Source organism: Centruroides sculpturatus, unplaced genomic scaffold (assembly GCF_000671375.1).
Source record: "Centruroides sculpturatus isolate CEXI.00-Female unplaced genomic scaffold, Cexi_2.0 scaffold1079, whole genome shotgun sequence".
Classification (NCBI taxonomy): Eukaryota; Metazoa; Arthropoda; class Arachnida; order Scorpiones; family Buthidae; genus Centruroides; species Centruroides sculpturatus.
This window is the reverse complement of record NW_019385267.1, coordinates 216,572-237,772: the sequence shown is the minus strand read 5'-3', so window position 1 is coordinate 237,772 and position 21,201 is coordinate 216,572. Positions and strand designations below refer to the sequence as shown.

The 21,201-nt window shown below is 32.4% G+C and overlaps 1 protein-coding gene across 1 annotated transcript in view; it reads left to right on the top strand.

The window, feature by feature from the left end:
* The window catches only part of LOC111636889 (wings apart-like protein homolog), a 53,254-nt gene extending 33,918 nt beyond the window's left edge, over nt 1–19,336 (top strand). Inside the window, exons 4-5 of the mRNA XM_023382281.1 lie at nt 5,323–5,418; nt 18,396–19,336. Of these exons, the coding sequence (XP_023238049.1) occupies nt 5,323–5,418; nt 18,396–18,461 (162 nt within the window). The 3' untranslated portion in view covers nt 18,462–19,336. The remainder of the gene's footprint in view (nt 1–5,322; nt 5,419–18,395) is intronic.
* The last annotated feature ends 1,865 nt before the right edge of the window (nt 19,337–21,201 follow it).

The following is a 21,201-nucleotide window of genomic DNA, read 5'->3' as shown; positions in this document are numbered from 1 at the left end:
ACTTCCGAAACAAGTAGATTCAGAGACAAGTAAGTCAAATTTACTTGTCCGAATCTACTTGTCACTGGGCTAAACCATAAATTACCATTCCCAGTTCTGTATTTTATTTATTAATGCATTTTTAATAATATATGGTTAATAAGGATCTATTTTAAGCTTACCAACAAATAAATTTTAGTTTTTAATATAGTACAGAAAAAAGTAATCTAAATTTACGAATGCATGTACTGTAAATATTTTTAAATATGATTTTATGTGCTTTAAACACTTTTCTAGTGATATTACGACTTCAATATTTGTGGCGGGCAGACGTAAAGTCGAATAAAATGACTTAAACTTGATTTTTATTTTTCCATATAGTTTTTTGACAAACGACGTATAATTGGGAACAACATAAGTCGAGGTATACCTGTAGTGATTCTGTCAAAAAAAAAAAAAAAGTGAATAAAGGACATGAAAAGTAAAAAGAAATGATTTTGTTGTGAAAAACATGTAGGGGGAAAAAATTGACATCATGAAATGTGAAAATTACATTTTCATCTTAACAGGGCTGTTATTTCATACATCTAATTAAGGGAAAATATTTTTTTAGAGTATTAGATTTTATTATATTGATATATATGGAGCAGAATCTGTTAACAGCAATAAAACATAAGATTTTTATTTAGCATCTGCAAAACACTATTAAGTATTCATACTATTTTAAGATGAACCAATTCAGAAAAGATGTACCTGAAAACATAATTTTCCAAGTACAGTTAACAAATCTGCCAATTGTTTTATGATTTTTTTAACTGTGTATATACAACTAAGTAAAGATGTTTAATCTCTGCTGAATCTAATACTCCTGTTAATAAGTTTTTCAGTATTTATTGAGGTGGAGTGGTAGCAAAGTTTCTTCTATGAGGCTTATGGAATTGTTTGTTCTCAAAATTAATTTGATTGATTTTGATTAAACTTTGCCATTTTCCATTAATTGTGATGAGGAATCCAAAAATGCAATAAAAAATGGGGATCCCTGACTTCATTTTTGAGATATAAGGTTGTTTTATGAGCGTGCACGACTTTGTAATGCAATGTTTCAAGGCCACCAACATGTCTTCTGTGGGTTTCACTATAGAGTTGAGTTTGTTCTCAAAATTTAATGGGCCAATTTTGATTGCCATTTTCCATTATTTGAGATAAGGAATCCAAAAATGTACAAGGGTCCATTTAAATGTAAAAAATATGATTGAGAGGTTTTCGATACACAGAAGAGTTAAACTGACACTGTTCATGCTCACTGATGCAACTGAGCATGCCTAATGGAATATAGGCCTAGGGGTCAAAAATAAAAACAGCATTGTATACACATAATAGAAAATAGGTGCAAAAAAAACAAACAAAACACAAGAACAAAGCAATTCATGAGAATTGTTTTGTTCTTGAATTGCCTTTCCATGTTGGCAAGTGCAAGGATCATGACTCCTTAGCCAGCAGGTACAAGGATTGCTTCTATCACGATACAACAAGGTCACACGATGTCCTAGTATTCAGAATATATCACACAATATAATTAATATATTCTTATATCTTATTTAAAAAATGAGAATTGGCATTCAATAAAATCTTACAAATGCATCTTTTGTACTTTTCCAGCAATAACTTTAATCACAGAACAAATGCTTTCAGCCCAATGTACATACCTGCTTTGGGTTAGAAGTCATTCCTAAGATGAAAGAGTTATGTTGCATTCTAAATTGGCCAGAAACACTTATTCTATGATCAAAGTTATTGCTGGAAAAGTACAAAAGGTGTACTAAATTCGGAACCTGTTACCAGTGTAATTTGTGTGAAAAAATCTCCCTTTCACAAACGTTTTCAAACTTTAGAGATAATTCTTCTTCAGGTAAAGAAATTCTGTTGGAATGCTTTGAAAAATGGAACGTGGATATTCAAACAAAAAACCGAATACTCACATAACTGAACTCACCAAGACAGGCATGTCCATTGATGCGCGGAAGTAGGTATTTAAAGATTGCCATTTATAAGGACCTGCCACCATTCCTCCCAAGCATCTTATTTTATAGGAGGTATGTGGACGATTTTCTCATCTTGTGGAAGAAAATACCTGACATCTCAGCTTTCGTACAAGCAGTTAATGATAATCCTTACAGCTTAACCCTAGAGGTGGAGCAATCTAGCAATACTGAGGCCCATTTTTTTAGATATAAACATTAAAATAGAAGGATCCACAATTCTCACATCAGTATATTGTAAACCTTATGCCGCCTCTATGTACATATCGGTGTGTTCCTGCAACCGCTTCACCTACAAGGCTGCAGCATTCAATACTCTCATTAGAAGGACATTTTCTCATTTGTCCACCACGCAAGCCCTTCCACTGAATTAAAATATGTTAAGAAGATATCAGCCAAGCATGGTTATCCTGGTCTAACACACCGTCTAATTGAGCGACATCAATGCTCACAATAAGCACCTGCTACAAGTACGAAGACTAGCACCAACTCAGAAGATTGTTTACGCCTTCCAGTCACCTTTAACTCACATGTTAAAGCAATATATGCTAAGATTGACGGAAAACATTAGTTACAAATAGCCTATAGAAGATGTCCCACAATCTTTGAGATCCTCAGAAATGGAAAGGATTGTCTGGTTCGTAGCAGACTTCCCGGTGTGTACTCCGTACCGCTCAAGGATAACAGATGCAACGAGAGCCTCATATACATCGGCTCAACCAAGCGCTCTTTGGCTACCAGAATAAGTGAACATCAAGCAGACCTTCAACACGGGCGATACACCACGACCCTGGCCACCTTTGCATCTGATCCCAATATCAAACTGGAATTCGACAAGGCTGAAGTCATCGTCTCTGCATCCCGCCTAGAGCATCTAAAATGGCTAGAAGCTGTATACATCTACAAGGCTAACCGCATGACCACATGTATAAATAAAAAAGATGAGCTTAATCTTTCTCTAGCGTGGCAGGCCCTTATAAACAGCAATCTTTAAATACCAACTTCTGTGCACCAATTTGCATGCCCATCTCGGTGAGTTCCGTTATGTGAGTATTCGGTTTTTTGTTTGAATATCCACGTTCCATTTTTCGAAGCATTCCAATGGAATTTCTTTACCTAAAGAAGAACTATCTCTAAAGTTTGAAAATGTTTGTGAAAGAGATTTTTTCACACAAATTACACCAGTAACAGGTTCTGAATTTAGTATTTCACTCCTGGTGTCAAGAAGTTGAGTTGTTTTATTTACAAAAGTGTGTTTGTATGATTTTATCCAAGAAGTTCCAGCTTTTAAACATTTGACATTCACTATTTGTATTTTCAGAAGTATTGCCTTTCTGGTCAGTTGATTCCTAATTCATCATGTAATGTATAAATACATGTAGTAATTTTCTGTTGCTGCCCTTAATTTTTTGTAATATGCAAGCAAATAATTTTTACATAGAATACTTTTATCTTGTGTTTTCCTAAAAGTACTGTATATTTTTCTAAGAATTCTTTCACTGAAGAGATTTGTTTTGGAAAGGTTTTGAAAACTTTTGCTACAGGAAGAGGCTGACAAAAAATTATCAAAATATTTATTTTCTTTTAACACTTCATCATTTGAACATTTCTGCAAGAGGGATTATTGCCTTATATGTTTCTGAGAAATCAGAAAATTATGCCATGTGAAGAAATGTAATAGATTGATTAAAATCTTTATACAGGTAACCCCAATATAACACGTCACTTCCATAGCATGGATTCACTGTAACACAGTTCAAGAATTGGGAACATCCCTGTATAACACAGTGCTTTTATAGCACAGGTTCACTCTAACACGGTTCGGGAATTGGGTAAAATCCTTGTACAACATGAAATGTAATAAAGGGTGCATTCTTTTATACTTCCGCATAACTCTGCGCGAGCATTCTAATTGTTTTCGTGGCTACTATGAATGCTCTTTCAACAAATAATCCATTTAATGGTTATATTTTACAATTGGGACACTTCCTTTGCCTCTAAAAGCTCATTTTAGAATTATAGATTCCTCCATCACGATACTATCAATAGTGCAGGCACCACCACCTTTCTTTCACCGTCATTCCTAAATGCCTACAAACAGCAGCGCACTCCCATTGCAGAGCGACTGCTATTAAGGAATGCACCCAAAACCTGTTACCAGTTGATGATGCTCATGCTGAGATCATCATATAAAATGAATAATCCTTTCATAAAATATTTACTTAAATAATAAATAAGTATTTTACCTATGAAAAAAGTGAATAATAAATCTGATTTTAATAAGGATTTAACAGCATGTTTTTTAATTTTTGGAACCCTTTTCACACTAGTTGTTTGTTTTGTATAACACGGATTTGCATAACATGGCAATTTTTTGGAACGTAACTCCCGTGTTATATGGGGGTTACCTGTATATCGATTTTACATTTCCTTTATATAAAATTGACATTAGTTAATAAAAACTAAAAATACTAGAATTTTAGTGTTTCTTGTCATCTGCAACTTTTTTTAATAGACATTGCAAAAACTTGTTTCCATCAGGTTAACACTTCATATTTTATATTTTATAGGAATATTCATTGATGTATTTTACAGCTAAGAGACTGCTTTAAGCATTATTCTTCTGACAGACTTAACACTATGATTGTATAGCAGAATTAATACAGTGACTTTTCAACAACACTTCTTAAAGTATTGTAATTGAATCTACATGTTAGATGATTAATGAAATTAGTGCCATCAAATAAGGAAGTACAGAATTAATCCATATCTTCCATAAGATCATATTCACATGTAGATTTTATAGAAAAGTGAACAAAGTGTAACTAAAGGACAGAAATAGCACAATAGAATTTATCAGAAGCATGCAGAGTCATGTCCAGTAAAAGATCTGTGGATAGTGAAGTGTTATCTATGAGCAGAAAAAATAGCAATTGTTACAAATCCAGTCTCTAATTATAACTTTACAAGACTAGAAAATTAAATTTTTAAGAAAAAATTTGTCTTGTTTTATTTATTTTATGAGATGGTTGATTAAAAAATAGTTTATAAATTTATACAGTAATGATACTTTATATATTAATTAATTTCATTAATTACTTTGATTTTATATTAATGAAGTTAAAATAAATTGGTGTATTCTAAATCATCTTAAAAACAGCATTGCTTAGTATTAAAACTTACATTTTTTAAAATTGTTTTGAATAACTTCTAAATACATTTAAAAACTTGACTTCTAGAAGGAAGACTGTTTATCTGGTGATTATTTAGTAAATAAATTTATTTAAATTAAAATTATTTATAGGAATATGCGAATCTACTGAAAGAAAAAATGCCAGAAAGGAAGTTTGATGTAATGGTAGAAGTTCTGAAAAAATTTCTTAATTTTGTTAGTCTTACCGTAAGTATATCATTAAATTAATTTAATAAAATTTTTAAATACCTTTTAGTAAAAATGAAAAATTGATATATTATTTGTGTTTACAGAATAAATAGAATTATTGAATATAAATTAGTCATTTTAAATAAGTACAAAAGTAATTGATTTTTATGTATTATTTAATAAACTACTAAAATTTTGGAATACTTTAAAATATAACTTTTTATAAAAATGGATGAAACTATAGATATTATTTTAAAGTTGAATATGTTTAAATTATGAAATATTTTTTGTAATTTTTTTCAAGTAACAGAAACTTGAAAACTGGTAGAAAATATTTGGGTATTTCTCATAATTTATTTTAAAATTATTAAAATAAAAATTGTAAATTATCTAAAATACATTTATTTCTAAAAATAAGAAATTATTGAAGTAAAAAAATTGTACAAGGCATATCCAGAAAGCAAGTTTCATTGGGCAATAAATAAAACACACACATTGATTATAAAATAAAATGTAATTTTTTATATACACACCTATACTATTTTTCGACATAGTCATGTTTGTTGGTTAGGCCAGTGATTCCCAAACTTTTTCGATTCCCTGCCCCCTATGTTCCATATAGATATACCCAACATCCCCTAACCCATTTTTTCTTGTGTGAGAAAGGATTGGAAATATTCTCAGGAAAACTTTTCTATGAATCTCACACTTTGTGCCCTTACCGTACATTGTTCTCAACATCTGGAAACAATTAAACACAATGTTTCCTCTTATCGGTTTAACAGAGAAAAGGGAACGGCTGACCTTTCAGTGACCCCAATTTTGTCTTTGGTCACTGTTCAATACCCTGCCTCAAGCACTACCTAGATTTACTCATTTCCCACAAGGGGGCATTATTGCCCACTTTGAGAAACACTGGTTTAGACACTGTTATAACAGAGCACATGTTGTATGCAGGCATCAGTCTGATACCTGAGAAACAAACCGTGCAGTAATAGTATCTTTGATTTTGTTGATGATTTTGTATTGCTTACCACTAAGAAAAGATTTTAAGTGCAAAAAGAGATGAAAATTACTAACTGCCAAGTCTGGGCTATAAAGAAATGAGGAAATTGTTCTTAGCCAAAATGTCAGGAATTGGTGTGTTACATTTGCAATGTGGGACTGGGCATCATCATGAATCCCGGTGTAATGTACCACATTACTTATTCTGTATTGTGCAACACAATTCTTAAGTATTTCACAATAGGTATTAGCATTGATTTTTATTATTATTATTATTTTTTCAGTTAAAATCCACATGAACACTTGTCATTGGTCTCAAAACACTGTGCACATGATCTTTTGAGTGTGTTAAAAATTTCAATAAACTGCTTACACATTTCTTTTTGTGGTCATTTGTAAGCAATTCTGTGAATGCGGCAAGCACACAGTTTGCAGAAATGCAAGTTTTTCAACATAATTTTATAAAGTAAAGAATGAGAAATTTGTGGAAAATTCAATGACAGACAATTTGGTGAAACAGCTATTGTCTTGAATTTTCTTTTCAACTGCATGCAATAAGTCTTCATTCACCAAAGATAGGCATCTACTTCATTCATCATTGTGCACACTTTCATAGAAATGTCACCCACCCATCACAAATTTGTTGGTGGAGTTCTGCTGGTTTAATGTTTTTTTGCATTTAAAAAACAAATTACAGCATGCACTTTACACATGAAGGGCATCTCAATTTTCTTGAGCATTATAAACACAAACTATGAAACATCTTCAATAACTTATTGTCTGCAAATGACATCAATATCTTGCTAATTTGTCAACAGACTTAATGCACATGTCCACAATTGCAATCACATTCACGGGAGTTACAAAAGGAACTTACTTTCTGAATATACCTTGTATTACAGAGTCATCAACAGATCTAATAACATGTTTTCTGAGAGTGTTTTTCTATTCAGACAAAATGATCAGTTATGAATATTCAACATTAGCAACAAGAAAAAAAAATGTTTGCTAGTAACTCAAAATATGCAGGTGATAAAATATTTTGTAATGTAGAGCACTCTAATATTAACTATTTATTGTATTGGTTATTTGAATTAGCAAGTATGTACTGTATATATAAAGAACAGGAAGTCAAAAAGTTATAAAGTTATATATGTATATATGTTTTTATTTTTTCATTAAAATATTAAAATATATGTACATATTAGTAAGTATACATATATTTTAATATTTTATTTTGTGAGCATAGTTTAGTTGTTAGAAAACTGAAGTTGAAGATAAAGTTATCCATTAACCATATTTAAATTATATACAACATGCTTACCCAAAAAATTAATCAAAGTTCTAGAAGTTAAGACACTTAGTTGAAAGCTAACTTCTTATCTTGAATATTTGTTACTAATTTCCTGTTTTGAGATGCATTAAATTATTCATGACCATATAATATAACCATAAGCACTAATAAGGAATATTACATTCCAAATCATTTCTTTCTATGGGCGATAATGAGCAAGTTATCAAGGTTTAAAAATTGTGGTATCTATCTGTACAATCTGCTGCCATTGGCTACTTTGTAGATGCTCTGTCCTATCAGAGACAACTTTTTTGGCATTTAACTGTTACAATTGTAAATTTTTTTTATTCTTTTGAGTGATGAATATTTACAAATAACTACAGTACTACTACTCATACCTTTAAAAATGTAGTAAGATTTTAATTTTAATGTTTTCAGTTGTTTTAAACAACCTTTCTCAGGATAGAAAAATAGATTGAAATTTAAAAATAAGAAAAGCTGATCTTTGGAACAAGTTGCATTTCAAATATTAATGGTTTAAAACATTGAACTGTGTGCATCGGACTTCTACAGAGATTTAAAAATATCAATATAACAACCAAAACCAAAAACTGACAAAAGATTTTGCTGTACAAATATGTCATGTGTCAGACTTAAATAAAAATGTATAAAAACAAAAACAATAGAAATAAAATAACTTTGCCTGATAACATACATAACTCGTAAACTTATAAATGAGATTTTATGCTATTGTCCACCTCTGTACTTTATCATTTTAGTTCAAATCTACTAATGCTTTTTATGCAACGGATATTGTGTCACATTATTTATAGTTTATTTTTTGCCCTCTTGAGGATGTCGTGTATATTTGCCAAACTCCTGAGTATCTTATTGCAGTACAGTACAAAAAGTACAGAATAAAAGCTTCTGTACTTTTTTGGATTATTCTTGCCCAAACCAGTCTACTGAGATAGACTCCAGATTGAACATCGTGTAAGCTACTAATGTGGTAGTAGGATTATTCTTATGGATGCTGTCTTTGTGTTCTTTAATTTTTGATGTTAAGGACTGTCTAGTAGCATTGATGTAGTACGGGTCTTGCATGACTCTACTGTTTTTGATTGGTATGTCGTAAATACCTGGAATGCACAATGGGTTTATAGGCTCCTTCTCATTCAGCAGTAGTCTGTATACAGTAGGATTTCTTTTGCAATTTTCTTTCCTGTAGCAACTCTCCTGCTGTCTGTGTGGCCTTTCTTTGAACCTCTTTCTTACATAGTGTGCAACTCTTGATTATATTTTTTATTGCTCAAAGTTTGAATCCAAATTGGTGTCCGATTTCTTTAATGTATTTAGGCTCTTGTATTCTGTCTTGCATGTTCATGCAGTGCAGTGTGGGCTCTTCTGATAAGAGCCCTGAATGCTACCAGTTTATAGTTGATCAAGTTGTGGACATCAATGGTATGAATGGTTCTAAGTTGGTTTTCTATAAAAATCACTGATGATAGCCCTTATTTTTAAGCAAAACATCCAGGAAGTGCTCATATGTTGCACTTTCTTGCTCCAGTTTTATTTTTAATCCATGTGGGTTGGTGTTGATATCATTGACGAAGTGTTTGATATTGGGCTACTGGCTCCATATTATTAACACATCATCTATGTATCTTGCATATAGTGCAATGCTTTCATCATATTTAGGTAAAATCATGATTTCCCAAAGATCTGAGTACCATCTCACAGAGTATCTTGGAGAGGAGGCTTCTCAGGAGATCCCTCTGATTTGCATTTATGTAGTGCTGTTGAATGAAAAAATGAAGAATATCAAGCCACTTCAATCTATATTCTTGCATTTTCCTGATCAAGGGGCCCACCTTAACAGAACCTCTAATAAAATCATTCCTTATTCTATCCTTCCTTGACACTCCATACATCCATCTCAACATTCTCATTTCCGCCACATCCATCTTTCTTTCTTGGGCTCTGGTTATTGCCCATGTCTCAGCCCCATATAACATTGCAGGTTTAACAACAGATTTATACAATTTACCTTTCAGCTTGCAGCTAACTTTCTTATCACATAACACACTGCTCAGCTTCCTTCAGTTCATTCATCCACATTGAATTCTATGTTGCAATTTTGAGTTCAATTTTATCCCCATCTCAACAAAGGCCCCAAGATACTTAAAACTCAAAATGAAAGAGAGTAGCACAGCTTGGATTTTAATATTGCACTCATCCCTGACATTCAGACTCATGTAAGCTGTTTTAATTCTGCTAATTCTCATTACCTTTTCTTCCAATCTTCCAGTTTCTTTACAGCCTTGGTTTGAGAAGGTTCACACAACACAATACATCATCCACAAACAGCATACTCCATGGAGCCTCACACTTCATGTCACACACTAACGCATCCATTATCAGGTCAAACAGATACAAGGTAAGGGCCAATCCCTGATGTAAACCAACATTAATGGAGAACCCTTCTGTAGTGCCCATACTACTAATAACTTGAGTCTCCGCTCTCTCATACATTTCCTTGGCGAGCCTAAAATATTTTTCTGGTACATTCTTTTCCCTCAAACATCTCCATATCTCTTGCCTTGGTACCCTATCATAAGCCTTTTCCAGATCTATGAACACCATATGCAAATCTTCCTGCATTTCCCTGTGCCTTTCCATTAGCTGTTTCAAAGCAAAGATAGCATCAGTCGTACACCTTCCTGGCATAAAGTCACTGTTCCTCTTCAATCTCAGATTCCTGTCTAATCCTTCTTTTGACAATTTTCTCTCAAATCTTCATAGTATGGGACAATAACTTTATACCTCTGTAGTTTCCACAATCCTGTAAATCCCCTTTACCTTTAAAGACTGGCACAAGAATACTCTTCCTCCATTCATTTGGAATCTTCTCCTGCTGCCAGAGTTTCTTCATAAGGTCCAAGAGGATATCAATTCCCTTCTTACCCAAACCTCTCCAAGCCTCAAGCGGAATTCAATCAGTGCCTACATTTTTCCCCATCTTCATTTTCCTAAGCACACTTTCCACTTCTCTGCTAATATCTTGCTCCACTCCTTTATTTGCCTTTCCATTTTTGTATAAAGTTCTGGGGTTTCTTCATTCAATAAATTTATAAAATATTCTTTCCATTTTTCCTTGACCCTTTCATAATCTTGTAATACCACTCCTTTATCATCATTAATCAGTTTAATAGAGGTAAAATCTTTCAATGCCTTATCTCTTGCTTTGTCAATTTTCATCAACTGTCTTTCCCTATCTTTTCTTTCAAAAACTTTATAAGCCTCTTCTAAAGCCTTTGATTTTGCAATAGCCACCACATTTTTAATCATTTTATTTGCCAAATGGTAAGTTTCTTTATCTTCAGGCCTTTCCATCAAATCCCACCTTTTCTTTGCCTCTTTCTTTTGTTTAACTGCAGATTGTACCTCATCATTCCACTACCAAAGTTCCTTTCTTACTGGTGACCTCTTCCCTGAAGTTTTTTCCAAAACCTCTTCTCCAACTTTCAGAATGCACTTACTATTCAGCAGCCACCATGTTTACACATCATCTGGGAACTGAATTTATTTTAAACTTTTACCTTAAACTTTTCTTCAGTTCTTCCTCTTTCAATTTTCACCATTTAATTGTTGTTCAATCTGGCTAACACAATTCATACAATGGCCCATAGAAAGTCATAATCCACTAGAAGAACTCTATGTTATGCAGCAACACTTTTTCCATTTAACACCTTACTGTTTCTCACTTCACTCAGATGCCTCCTGTGGCACAAGAAAAAATCAATCTGGCTGGATCTACCTCCATTCATGTATGTACGAGCTGCTGATTCACTTTCTCATAACCAGCTGATTCACTTTCTTTTCAAAGTAGGTGTTAACTTGCGCAAGGTCAAAAGCCACAGCATGATTATCTAGTCTTTCTCCCATACTCCACCTCCCAAGAACTCTTCTTTCTGCATTCTTCCTCTTCCTAACATGACCATTTAAATCACCCTCACAGATTAACCTCTTGTCCACAGGAACACACATAACTTAGTCGAAATCTGTTTAAAAGTTTGTCTTTTCTTGTCCACTATCTGGCTGAGGAGCATACACACACAGAGTTGTAATGAAAATTCCACCAACATTCAACTTAACACTCGTCGGAGCAAGGCGAAGCTGAGCGATGACTAACACTTGACTTCATGCATCCCTTGTCAACATTATAACTCTAGAATGAGTTGTCCAATCGTGATGAAATTTTCTAGGGCGACTCATCATCTCTCAAGGATGAACTGATTAAAATTTCAATTCTGAAAAATGAACCATTTTTGTAGAACTGGAGATAGGGGTCAAAACGAAGGTCACGTTTTTCTTCAGTACAGTAATACCCCGAACTTACACGATAGGTGGGACCGAGCGATGACCGCGTAAGTTGAATTCGCGTAAGTCGGGGTATAATTTCACAATTTATGTAAAATCCAAGTGGGATGTATGTAAGCTAATAAATGTTCTCGTTAATCTTATCTCATCTTTTGATTCGTTCACGGTTACAAGAAAACATCACGTAGAGTCTCTCAAGTCTCCGTAGATATAACAAACACAGAAATAAATAACACAAAATAAATTGTAGCTATGTGTCGATTCTGCACGACATGTCCGAACATGTAAGCTGAACAATAGTGTGGAATGGAGTGAGTAATCAAGAGTTGCGCTCAAATAAAAGACGAATCGACGAGATTTGAAAATTGCGTAACTCCGGGTTCACATAAGTCGGGGTAGCGTAAGTCGAGGTATTACTGTATTAGAGATCAAAATGAGCTGACTAAGACTGCATCCTACGTGGCAGTATCTATTTATTGAGCCTATTTATCCAGAGATGAACTTGATCAGTTCCAAATGGCAGTAGAGCTATATCCAACAAACGAGCAAGTTAAAGCTACAAAGACTACTTGCAGTCAACTGGGTGCCCTGTTGCTTATATAGCATCTGAAAACACTTCAGATATTGCCCTGCCTTCATCCAAAGATGACTCAGCTCTTGGTCTCTCCAAATATTTGAATCTCTCAGTTAATGCCAGAATCATGCTGAGTCAACCTATGGGTGCAAGAAGGTCTTGTCAATGGTTCATTAGGAACTATACGCTAGATTATATATGCTCCTAATGTTTGCCCTCCAGCTCTTCCTCTGTTTATTTTAGTGGAATTTTATAGCTATCAGGGATCTTTCATCTATGGTAATCTGTTTCCAATAATCCCCATAACATGCTCTTCAAACGATGGCAGTATATTGCAATCTCGTAGACAGTTTCCCTTATCTTAGCATACTCAATGACTATACATAAATCACAGGGATTAACTCTACCAAAAATTAAAATAGATATAGGTAAAAAAAGAGATAGCTATCAGTCTTACTTAAGTTGCATTCAGTTGAGTGAAAAAAATAACTGACAGTATTTTTAAACAGTTACAATAAAGATTGCTGCGAGTCAATCTGTAAGTCCAAGGCCCATAGTGATAGACAGAATTTCATGATACGTTGACATAGCAATTAATTAATGGCTTATTCTGACCTTATATTTGTATCTTTAAATGATACAATAGAAATCAAATATATTATTGAGAACAAATGATTTTATCTCTTTTTTCCCTCATAATCTAGAAAATGAAGGTGCAAGCAGCCTCGCTCCGACTACATGCTGATACAGCATTACATAACTAGTAATTCTATCATGCCTTCATTTAACCTCACAGACTCTGTCTTTTAGAGTTTTATCAACTACATTACCAATGCCATTCCTTCCTCTTTCATTTGCTCCACTTGCAAACAGTTTGTACCCTTCACCCACCAAGTTCTTTAGCTTTATTTCCTTTCCATTTTGTCTCTTGCAGTCACAAAATATTATGATACACTTCTTGTCTAGGTTTGTATTTACTTGTGAGCACTAATTGATTCTAAAATGTGCTTCAAATCATTTTATTGTTTTACAGTGATTCAGTTTATTATTTTATTGTCTTAACACTGAATATATTTATTATTTTATTGTTTTAACAGTGTATCAGTTTATTATTCTATTTTATTGTTTTAACAGTGTCTTTTATTACGTACATATTTTTTACTGCTTGTTTAATTTTAATGTGGCGAATCAGCAATTTAAATCAAACACCCGGAAATTCTCATCTGTAATCAATATTTTATCATAGTTGTTTTACCAATCGTCATAATTTTATTGTACTTTTTGTAAATGTGCTAACATCAGTTTCATGATCATTTATTGTCGAACAAGCTGATGAGGGACTTAAGGTCCAAAATGAATTCTTATTAAAGTGATTTTCTAAGGCTAATCTGATGTCATGTAGTGGTGTAATAAGGCTAGAAATAAAGAGAGGCCAATTTAGTGCTCTATAAGTAAATAAAGGCACAAAATGTTCATGCTCCTTAATTCATATGCCTTTATGTCCTTATTTTATACAGTTTGTTTTGTAAATATCTACTAGAACAGATCTTATTGTATTGGTGTTCGGTTTTTGCAATTGAGGAAAACTTATTCAGAGAAAACAAACAATGTTTATTGTTCACTTGGTCATTTTAATAAGATCTGTCCTAGTAGACATTTATATAACAAGCTGTTTACTCTCCTTCTTTGCATAAGATCAACCAACTCTCTGCTCTTCCCATTCAATGTTTAAAGTATCTATTCTTATACTTGTCTTTTTCTTCCTCTTCCCTTTCTGGACTAACTTCTTTAGCCAAACCTGTTCTTAGTTCGGTAGCCCAAGCTTATTTGACACAGTTTTTGAGCAATATGACTGTGCATTGCTTATGGGGAATGTCTACCAAGTTTTGTAAATTACTTGTAACAAGGATATTACTAGTTTGCATCTTTCATCTGTTCCCTAAATAATTTGCTGGAAAACTTATATTGCAGTGTGTCACTGTGAAAACTTTCAGATTTCAGAATTTCTTGAACAGTTGTAGCCAGAAACTGCTGCTATACATAAAATTCCACAGCTCACTAAAGACCAAAAATTGGAAGAGGCAATATGCAATATACACATTTAAATTATAAGTAGATGCAATAAAAAGTTAGAAAGAAACCAGAAATGCTGTGGAATGTCAGTGGGGAATAGTGAAAGAAATTCTAGACCAGGCATGGCCAACATTCGGCCCGTCTAATGAATTTATGCGTCCTGCGATTAATCTTTCAACATTAGCTACTGAAGTCCGAATAGCTCGATGAAAAATTCTGATGCCTAAAAAAAAAAGTCGCTGTGAGTTAACCCTCCATTACAAATTTCTTTAAGTACAGTGTAGAATGTTTATAAAGCATGATAATGTGAAAAATATATCTGTAATCTCTATGTACAATTTAGTCTCTATGGGATGACACCACAATGAGATCTCACACCAACTCAAAATCTTACTAGGACAACCTCTGGTTTGGCCCGTGAAAAAAGTTTTCTTTCCAATTCGGCCCTAGGGCAAAAACTGTTGACAACCCATGCTCTAGACCAGTGGTTCTCAAAGTGGGTTCCGCGGAACCCTTGGGTTCCATGAAGCAAGGTCAGGGGTTCCGTGAAGCTACATTGAAAAGCAACATTTAATCGTAACATAAGAAATTGGTACATATCATATCTTATAACATCAATGAATTCCCACTGACAGCAAGTGTTGCCAGACTAGATTATTCAGAGTTGGCAACATTGGTGATGGCTGGCTTTATCGGTTAGTTACACACGTGCAGTAAGGTTGTGCTGCTCTACTGTTACCGTAAGCATTTCTTCTACTCAAATTATTTTTACTATTTTTAATGCCCTACAATGGATCAGTGGTTAAAAAGGATTAGTAAAGCAACAACATCCAAAGAAGATACAGAAAAAGATGAACTTGCAAAGGAACAATCTGCAACTAGTTCAAAAAACATGGAATATGTTCCCTCTTGTTCTGAACGGCAGCCAGGCAAAAAGAAACGCAAGTATGATCCTCAGTATTTGTCATATGGCTTTACTAGTACTGGTGATGAAGAAGCCCCAGACGCCATTTGTATACTTTGTCACACAAGATTAGCTAACAGTTCGTTGGCACCAGCAAAGTTGCAAAGACACATGGAGACCAGGCATAGTGTCTATAAAAATAAGGATAAATCTTTTTTTGAAAGGAAACTTGAAAGTTTCAATAAAACTACAAATTTCATGGTGAAGAAATGCAGAACAGACAATGAAAATGCAACTGAAGCATCATATAAAGCATCTTACCATATTTCTCTTCATGGCGAAGCACACACTATCGGTGAATCATTGATAAAACCTATATTGAAAGATATAGTTTCATGTGTATTTGATGAAAAGTCTGCTCAAAAGGTTGAATCTATATCTCTATCTAATGATACAGTGTCGAGGCGTATTGCTGATATTTCTGATGACATTGAAACCGAACTTATTTCACGACTGCATGCATGTGATGCTTACGCGTTGCAAATGGATGAGTCTACAGATGTGGCTGGACTGGCAATTCTACTTGTGTTTGTTAGATATGACTTCAATAAAAGAATTGAGGACAATTTTCTTTTCTGTAAAAGTTTAGAGCTTCATACCACAGGAAAAGATATATTTGATTGTGTTGATAATTATATAACAAATCATGGTATTGGTTGGGATAAATGCATTTCAGTGTGCACTGATGGAGCGAAGGCTATGATGGGAAAATTATCTGGTGCTGTAACTAGAATAAAAAATGCTGCAAAAAACTGCAGCAGTAATCACTGCATTCTTCACAGATACGCATTAGTGACAAAAAGAATTTCTGCTTCATTAAAGGTAGTTTTGGACGAAGCCGTACAAATTATCAATTTTATTAAGACTCGGCCATTACAATCAAGAGTATTTAAAGCTTTATGTGAAGATATGGGTAGCCATCAAACGACTCTTCTTTTACATACAGAAGTAAGATGGCTTTCAAGAGGAAATGTGCTGGTGAGAATGGTTGAATTGATAAAAGAATTGCAGTTTTACTTTCTTGAACATAAATTTAATTTGTCTGACAGATTAAAAAATAATGTATGGCGAGCAAAACTTACATATTTAGCAGATGTTTTTTCAAAGTTGAATGAAACATGCCTATCTCTACAAAGAAAGGAAACAAACATTTTTCGAACTCAAGATAATATGATATCTTTATCTCGTAAATTACAGTACTGGATTTCAGAAGTAGAACATGATAATTTTGACTGTTTTCCACTTCTTACTAAATTTCTACAAGAGTCTGAAATGGAATTGGACACAGAGACACTCGATGAAATTAAAGATCATCTCAACAGCTTATCCTCATCTCTTACCGAGTATTTTCCTAACTTGGAGTACAAAGAATATTATTGGGTACAAAATCCATTCACAGTAACAAAAAAACCAACAGGATTTCTGTCAGTGGATTATGAGAAATTAATAGAAATTACATCCGATACTCAGTTAAAGGCTAAATTTGAAGAAGTGCCGTTAGATGTATTCTGGGGGAATCTACTTGAAGAATATCCTGAAATATCCAAACAGGCCATAAAAATACTTTTGCCTTTTACGACGACATATTGGTGTGAATCAGGATTTTCAAGATATGCTAGCACGAAAACTAAGTATCGAAGCAGACTGGATGCCGCCCCAGATATGAGAATCCAGTTATCAAGCATAAAACCAAATTTCCAGAGGATACTTACGTTAAAAAAACAGATGCATTCATCTCACTAAAATTTAATATTCCAATTTATGGTGTGATTCAAATAAAATATTTCTTTTATTATAATAAGTATTAATTTAAATAAGGGTTCCATTATATTACAAATAATGTAAAAGGGTTCCATTGCAAAAAAAGTTTGAGAACCACTGCTCTAGACTATTAAAAGGGCATTAAAAGAAAAGCTTCAATTTAAAAAACCTAGATATTCACAAATTTGTTCATTGCAAAGAAATAAACCAAAGAATTAAAACACAGTTTACTCCATTTGTTTCTGTAGAAGTGGTATGATCTTTCTCCATACATAAATATCTGTTAGGAGAGAAGCAAATGAACTTTACAGAAAAACACATTGAAATGATAAATATTGTGTACTACAACAAATTTTGATTTGAATAAAACTAGTTGTGTTTTCTGACACGTAAATTTTTTGCGCCTATTTTTGCCCTTTTTCAGCCTTTTTCCCAAACTTTTTTGTGCCTAAAAGTCGAGCTGTTAGTAATGATGTAATTTTTGGAACAAAGATTTTAAAATTATCTTTTTGGGTTCAAAAGTTATGATAAATTCAATCCAGATTTTTTTGTCTCACTCCACTAATCTTTGTTGGTATGAAGAAAAATATGCATTAAATATAGTTTTTAATATTCATATATTCAGTAGTAATAAGCTTATTATTTGTAGATAAAGAAATTATTATTATTAATAACAATATAAATAATTTTCATAATTAATTTTATTTTATTATTTAACACTATTCTTTTATTACTTAGAAAATAAACAAAAATCCACATTGTTTAAAAAAAATTAATCAATTGTAAAGCACATTTTAAAATTCTTTTGCTTAAATTAAAATGAATAATAATGCTTATTTAATATATTTAAGTTACTTAAATATATTAAATATTTGTTAGATATTTTTAATATTCAATAAAATAAAACATTCATAAAACTATTCTTTTTTTTCTTAATATTTCAGGGTGTTGTGGGAACTACTGGTATTACGTCCATCCAAAGAGTGGTTGAAGTTCTTGAATCCAGTTAACATAGTAATTTTACAAACACATGAATCTTAATCTACAAGAAACTGCACCATAGTCAAATATATCTTTTGTCAGTTTTTTTAAAACTGACATGCTGACTTGTACATGTTAATCATCCGATTTTGATGTACATAATAATTTCCAGATATATACAGTGTTTAATGTGTATTTTGCTGAAAAAAAAAGTGCATTTCTTGACAATTGAAATTGATAGAGGAAAAAGTGCTTCATGTCATCATCATCACTTGGTTTTTCAGGTGCTGTCACATCAAGAAAGGAATATTGTGGCACTTGTTGTTTGGAACCAAGTATGTGTGTATGTGCATGCAGGTGTGTTATCAGAAACTATTTAGGAATGGAGAAAACTTCCCATTCCATCTTTTTCTCCTTCTCCACTTCTTTTGTTGATTCTTTATGAAAATACACATTATACAACTTTGTTTTAACAAAGAATATTAATGTTTTGTCTATTTTGTGTAGGATATTTAAAATTTTTTCTTCACAGTCCATAATTATGAATATGCATATTTAATTTTGCACTGAAATTTTTTATTATATATATATATTTGAGCAGTGGAAAAGAACTTTTAAACAAGTATATATATATATGATAAACTTATTCAAAATTCTTTTTCACTGTATGAAACATAGAAAGGTGTATGTTCTTGGCAGTGGAAAGAAACTGCAAACAAGTCATCTTAGCAAATAGAAATATGTCAAAGAATGTGCTGGATTTTAAAGGAAGATGACAATATTGAAATTCTAAATTCATTTATTATTATTATTTTTTGGCTTTTCAGTTTATATCATAAATTGAAATATTTTGAATTTATATTATCTATAAATATAGAAATTTATTTGGCATTTAACATTTTGTAATTTTATGGAAACTGTTGAACATAGGAGTTTTTCTTTTTTTTTTTTTTATTGTATATCTTTTAAACATTTTGTGATATATAGGAACCTTTTATATAATTTTAAGAATTAAATATTTAATAATTTCTTCTGTTCAATATCATTTATGGAGTAATTTCATTACTGTATTTAAACAACTGTAAATTCATTTCAGAGAGAGAAAAAAAAATGTGCAAAAGGAATTTAATATGACATTTCAGAATATTTTTTGTCTACAGTGAAATTCAGTTTTTTTTTTTTTTTAATTTAAGTGAAATATTAATATGGGTTCCTAATTATTTTTAATTTATGAAAGATAAATAAAAAATCTGATTTTTCCCTCCCCTTCTTAACCAGTTTCTGATAAATATTTACAAACAATGCCACTTTTCCAAGTCATATAACACACACTACATAAATATCATTATTATTACATATATATATGACAAAATAAATAATAATGAATAGATGAGAAGTACAAAAATAAATTTAATTTTGTTGTACATATTGCTTACATAACAGTCTTAAAGATGCAAGTTTATTTTTCTTTATTGTTTTAAATTTGTATTTACAAATTTTTAATTGAGTATATTTATCATTGCCAAGATAATTATCGTGGAAAGTTTGGTGAATAAAGGGACGTCAAAAAAAAAAAATAAATTTTAAATTATAAATTTAAATTCATTTTGTTTTGATATTGAAGTGAGGGATTTTCTAACTTATCAGATAACTACAGTATTTCAAATGTATATAATCGATATTTGATCACTAATATATTATTTTAAATAGTAAATATAATAGCATAGATGCGTTACTATAACATAGATGTAAAATGGATGCATGACGTTTGTTAAGCGAAAACTCGAGTATGTGTGTGTAAGATCAGCTTCGTTTTATGTATAGATTTGAAAAAGAAAAGAGAACATTTCTGCAGAGTTAATAGGTTTCGACTATAGTATGTTCCGTACTGTATAAGGATTCTCGTTGTCACTCTCTACCTTCGTCTCTACGAGACACGTCTTGCGGTAAAATGGCGTCACCTGGTCTCTTAACGAAAAACGAGGGAAACTATCACACGCGGCAGTTTTAGTTAGTTCTTCTCCAAACTCGCACCGAGTATGAACCATCTGTCGTCCTTTCAACTTGCCTTTCGTTTAGAAAAGATAGAGGGGAGAAAAGTTGGCGAATTGCAGTTTTTAAATATTTTTAAACATCAGAATCTACGCAATCAGCTGTATTTTTTTATATATATATAAAGTTCTATGTAATTTGCTTATTACATAATAAATTTCTTTGGAATATAAATTTGATATTAAAGGTAAAAAGACGAAATAACGCAACTTATAAATTCGGTACATAACGTACGAGCAACATGTACAAATAACATCTGGAAAAGCGACAGTCCCACAGGAAAACATCACTCATTATTAGGCTGGGATCTATCACAATTAGAGTCAGTCTCCTTGAATGATGACTCCAATCCCCGTGCAGTTGATTGCAATGGATACGAAATGGCGGCCTCTACATCTCTGATTATCGAGTTACGATGCGTTTAAGCGGAATAAAAAAAAATTCCAAGTGGTTTTTTTTTCTACGCTAGTTTTTTTTTTTTTTTTACAAAGTTAAAGCCGATCGGAAATTGTGTCTGCTTAAAAATAGGACGATGGAATATTTTCACTAAGTAATCAATTTATAGACCTCAGCGAGAAAAATTTTGCGTGTCATAAATCACACTTATTAATATCTGTAAGCTGTCGAAAACAGGAAACTATTAACAGTAAAATAATACAAGCTAGTAGAGCATCTAGAACAGCTGCGTTATGTACAGCAGCCGCCAAAAGTATAGAG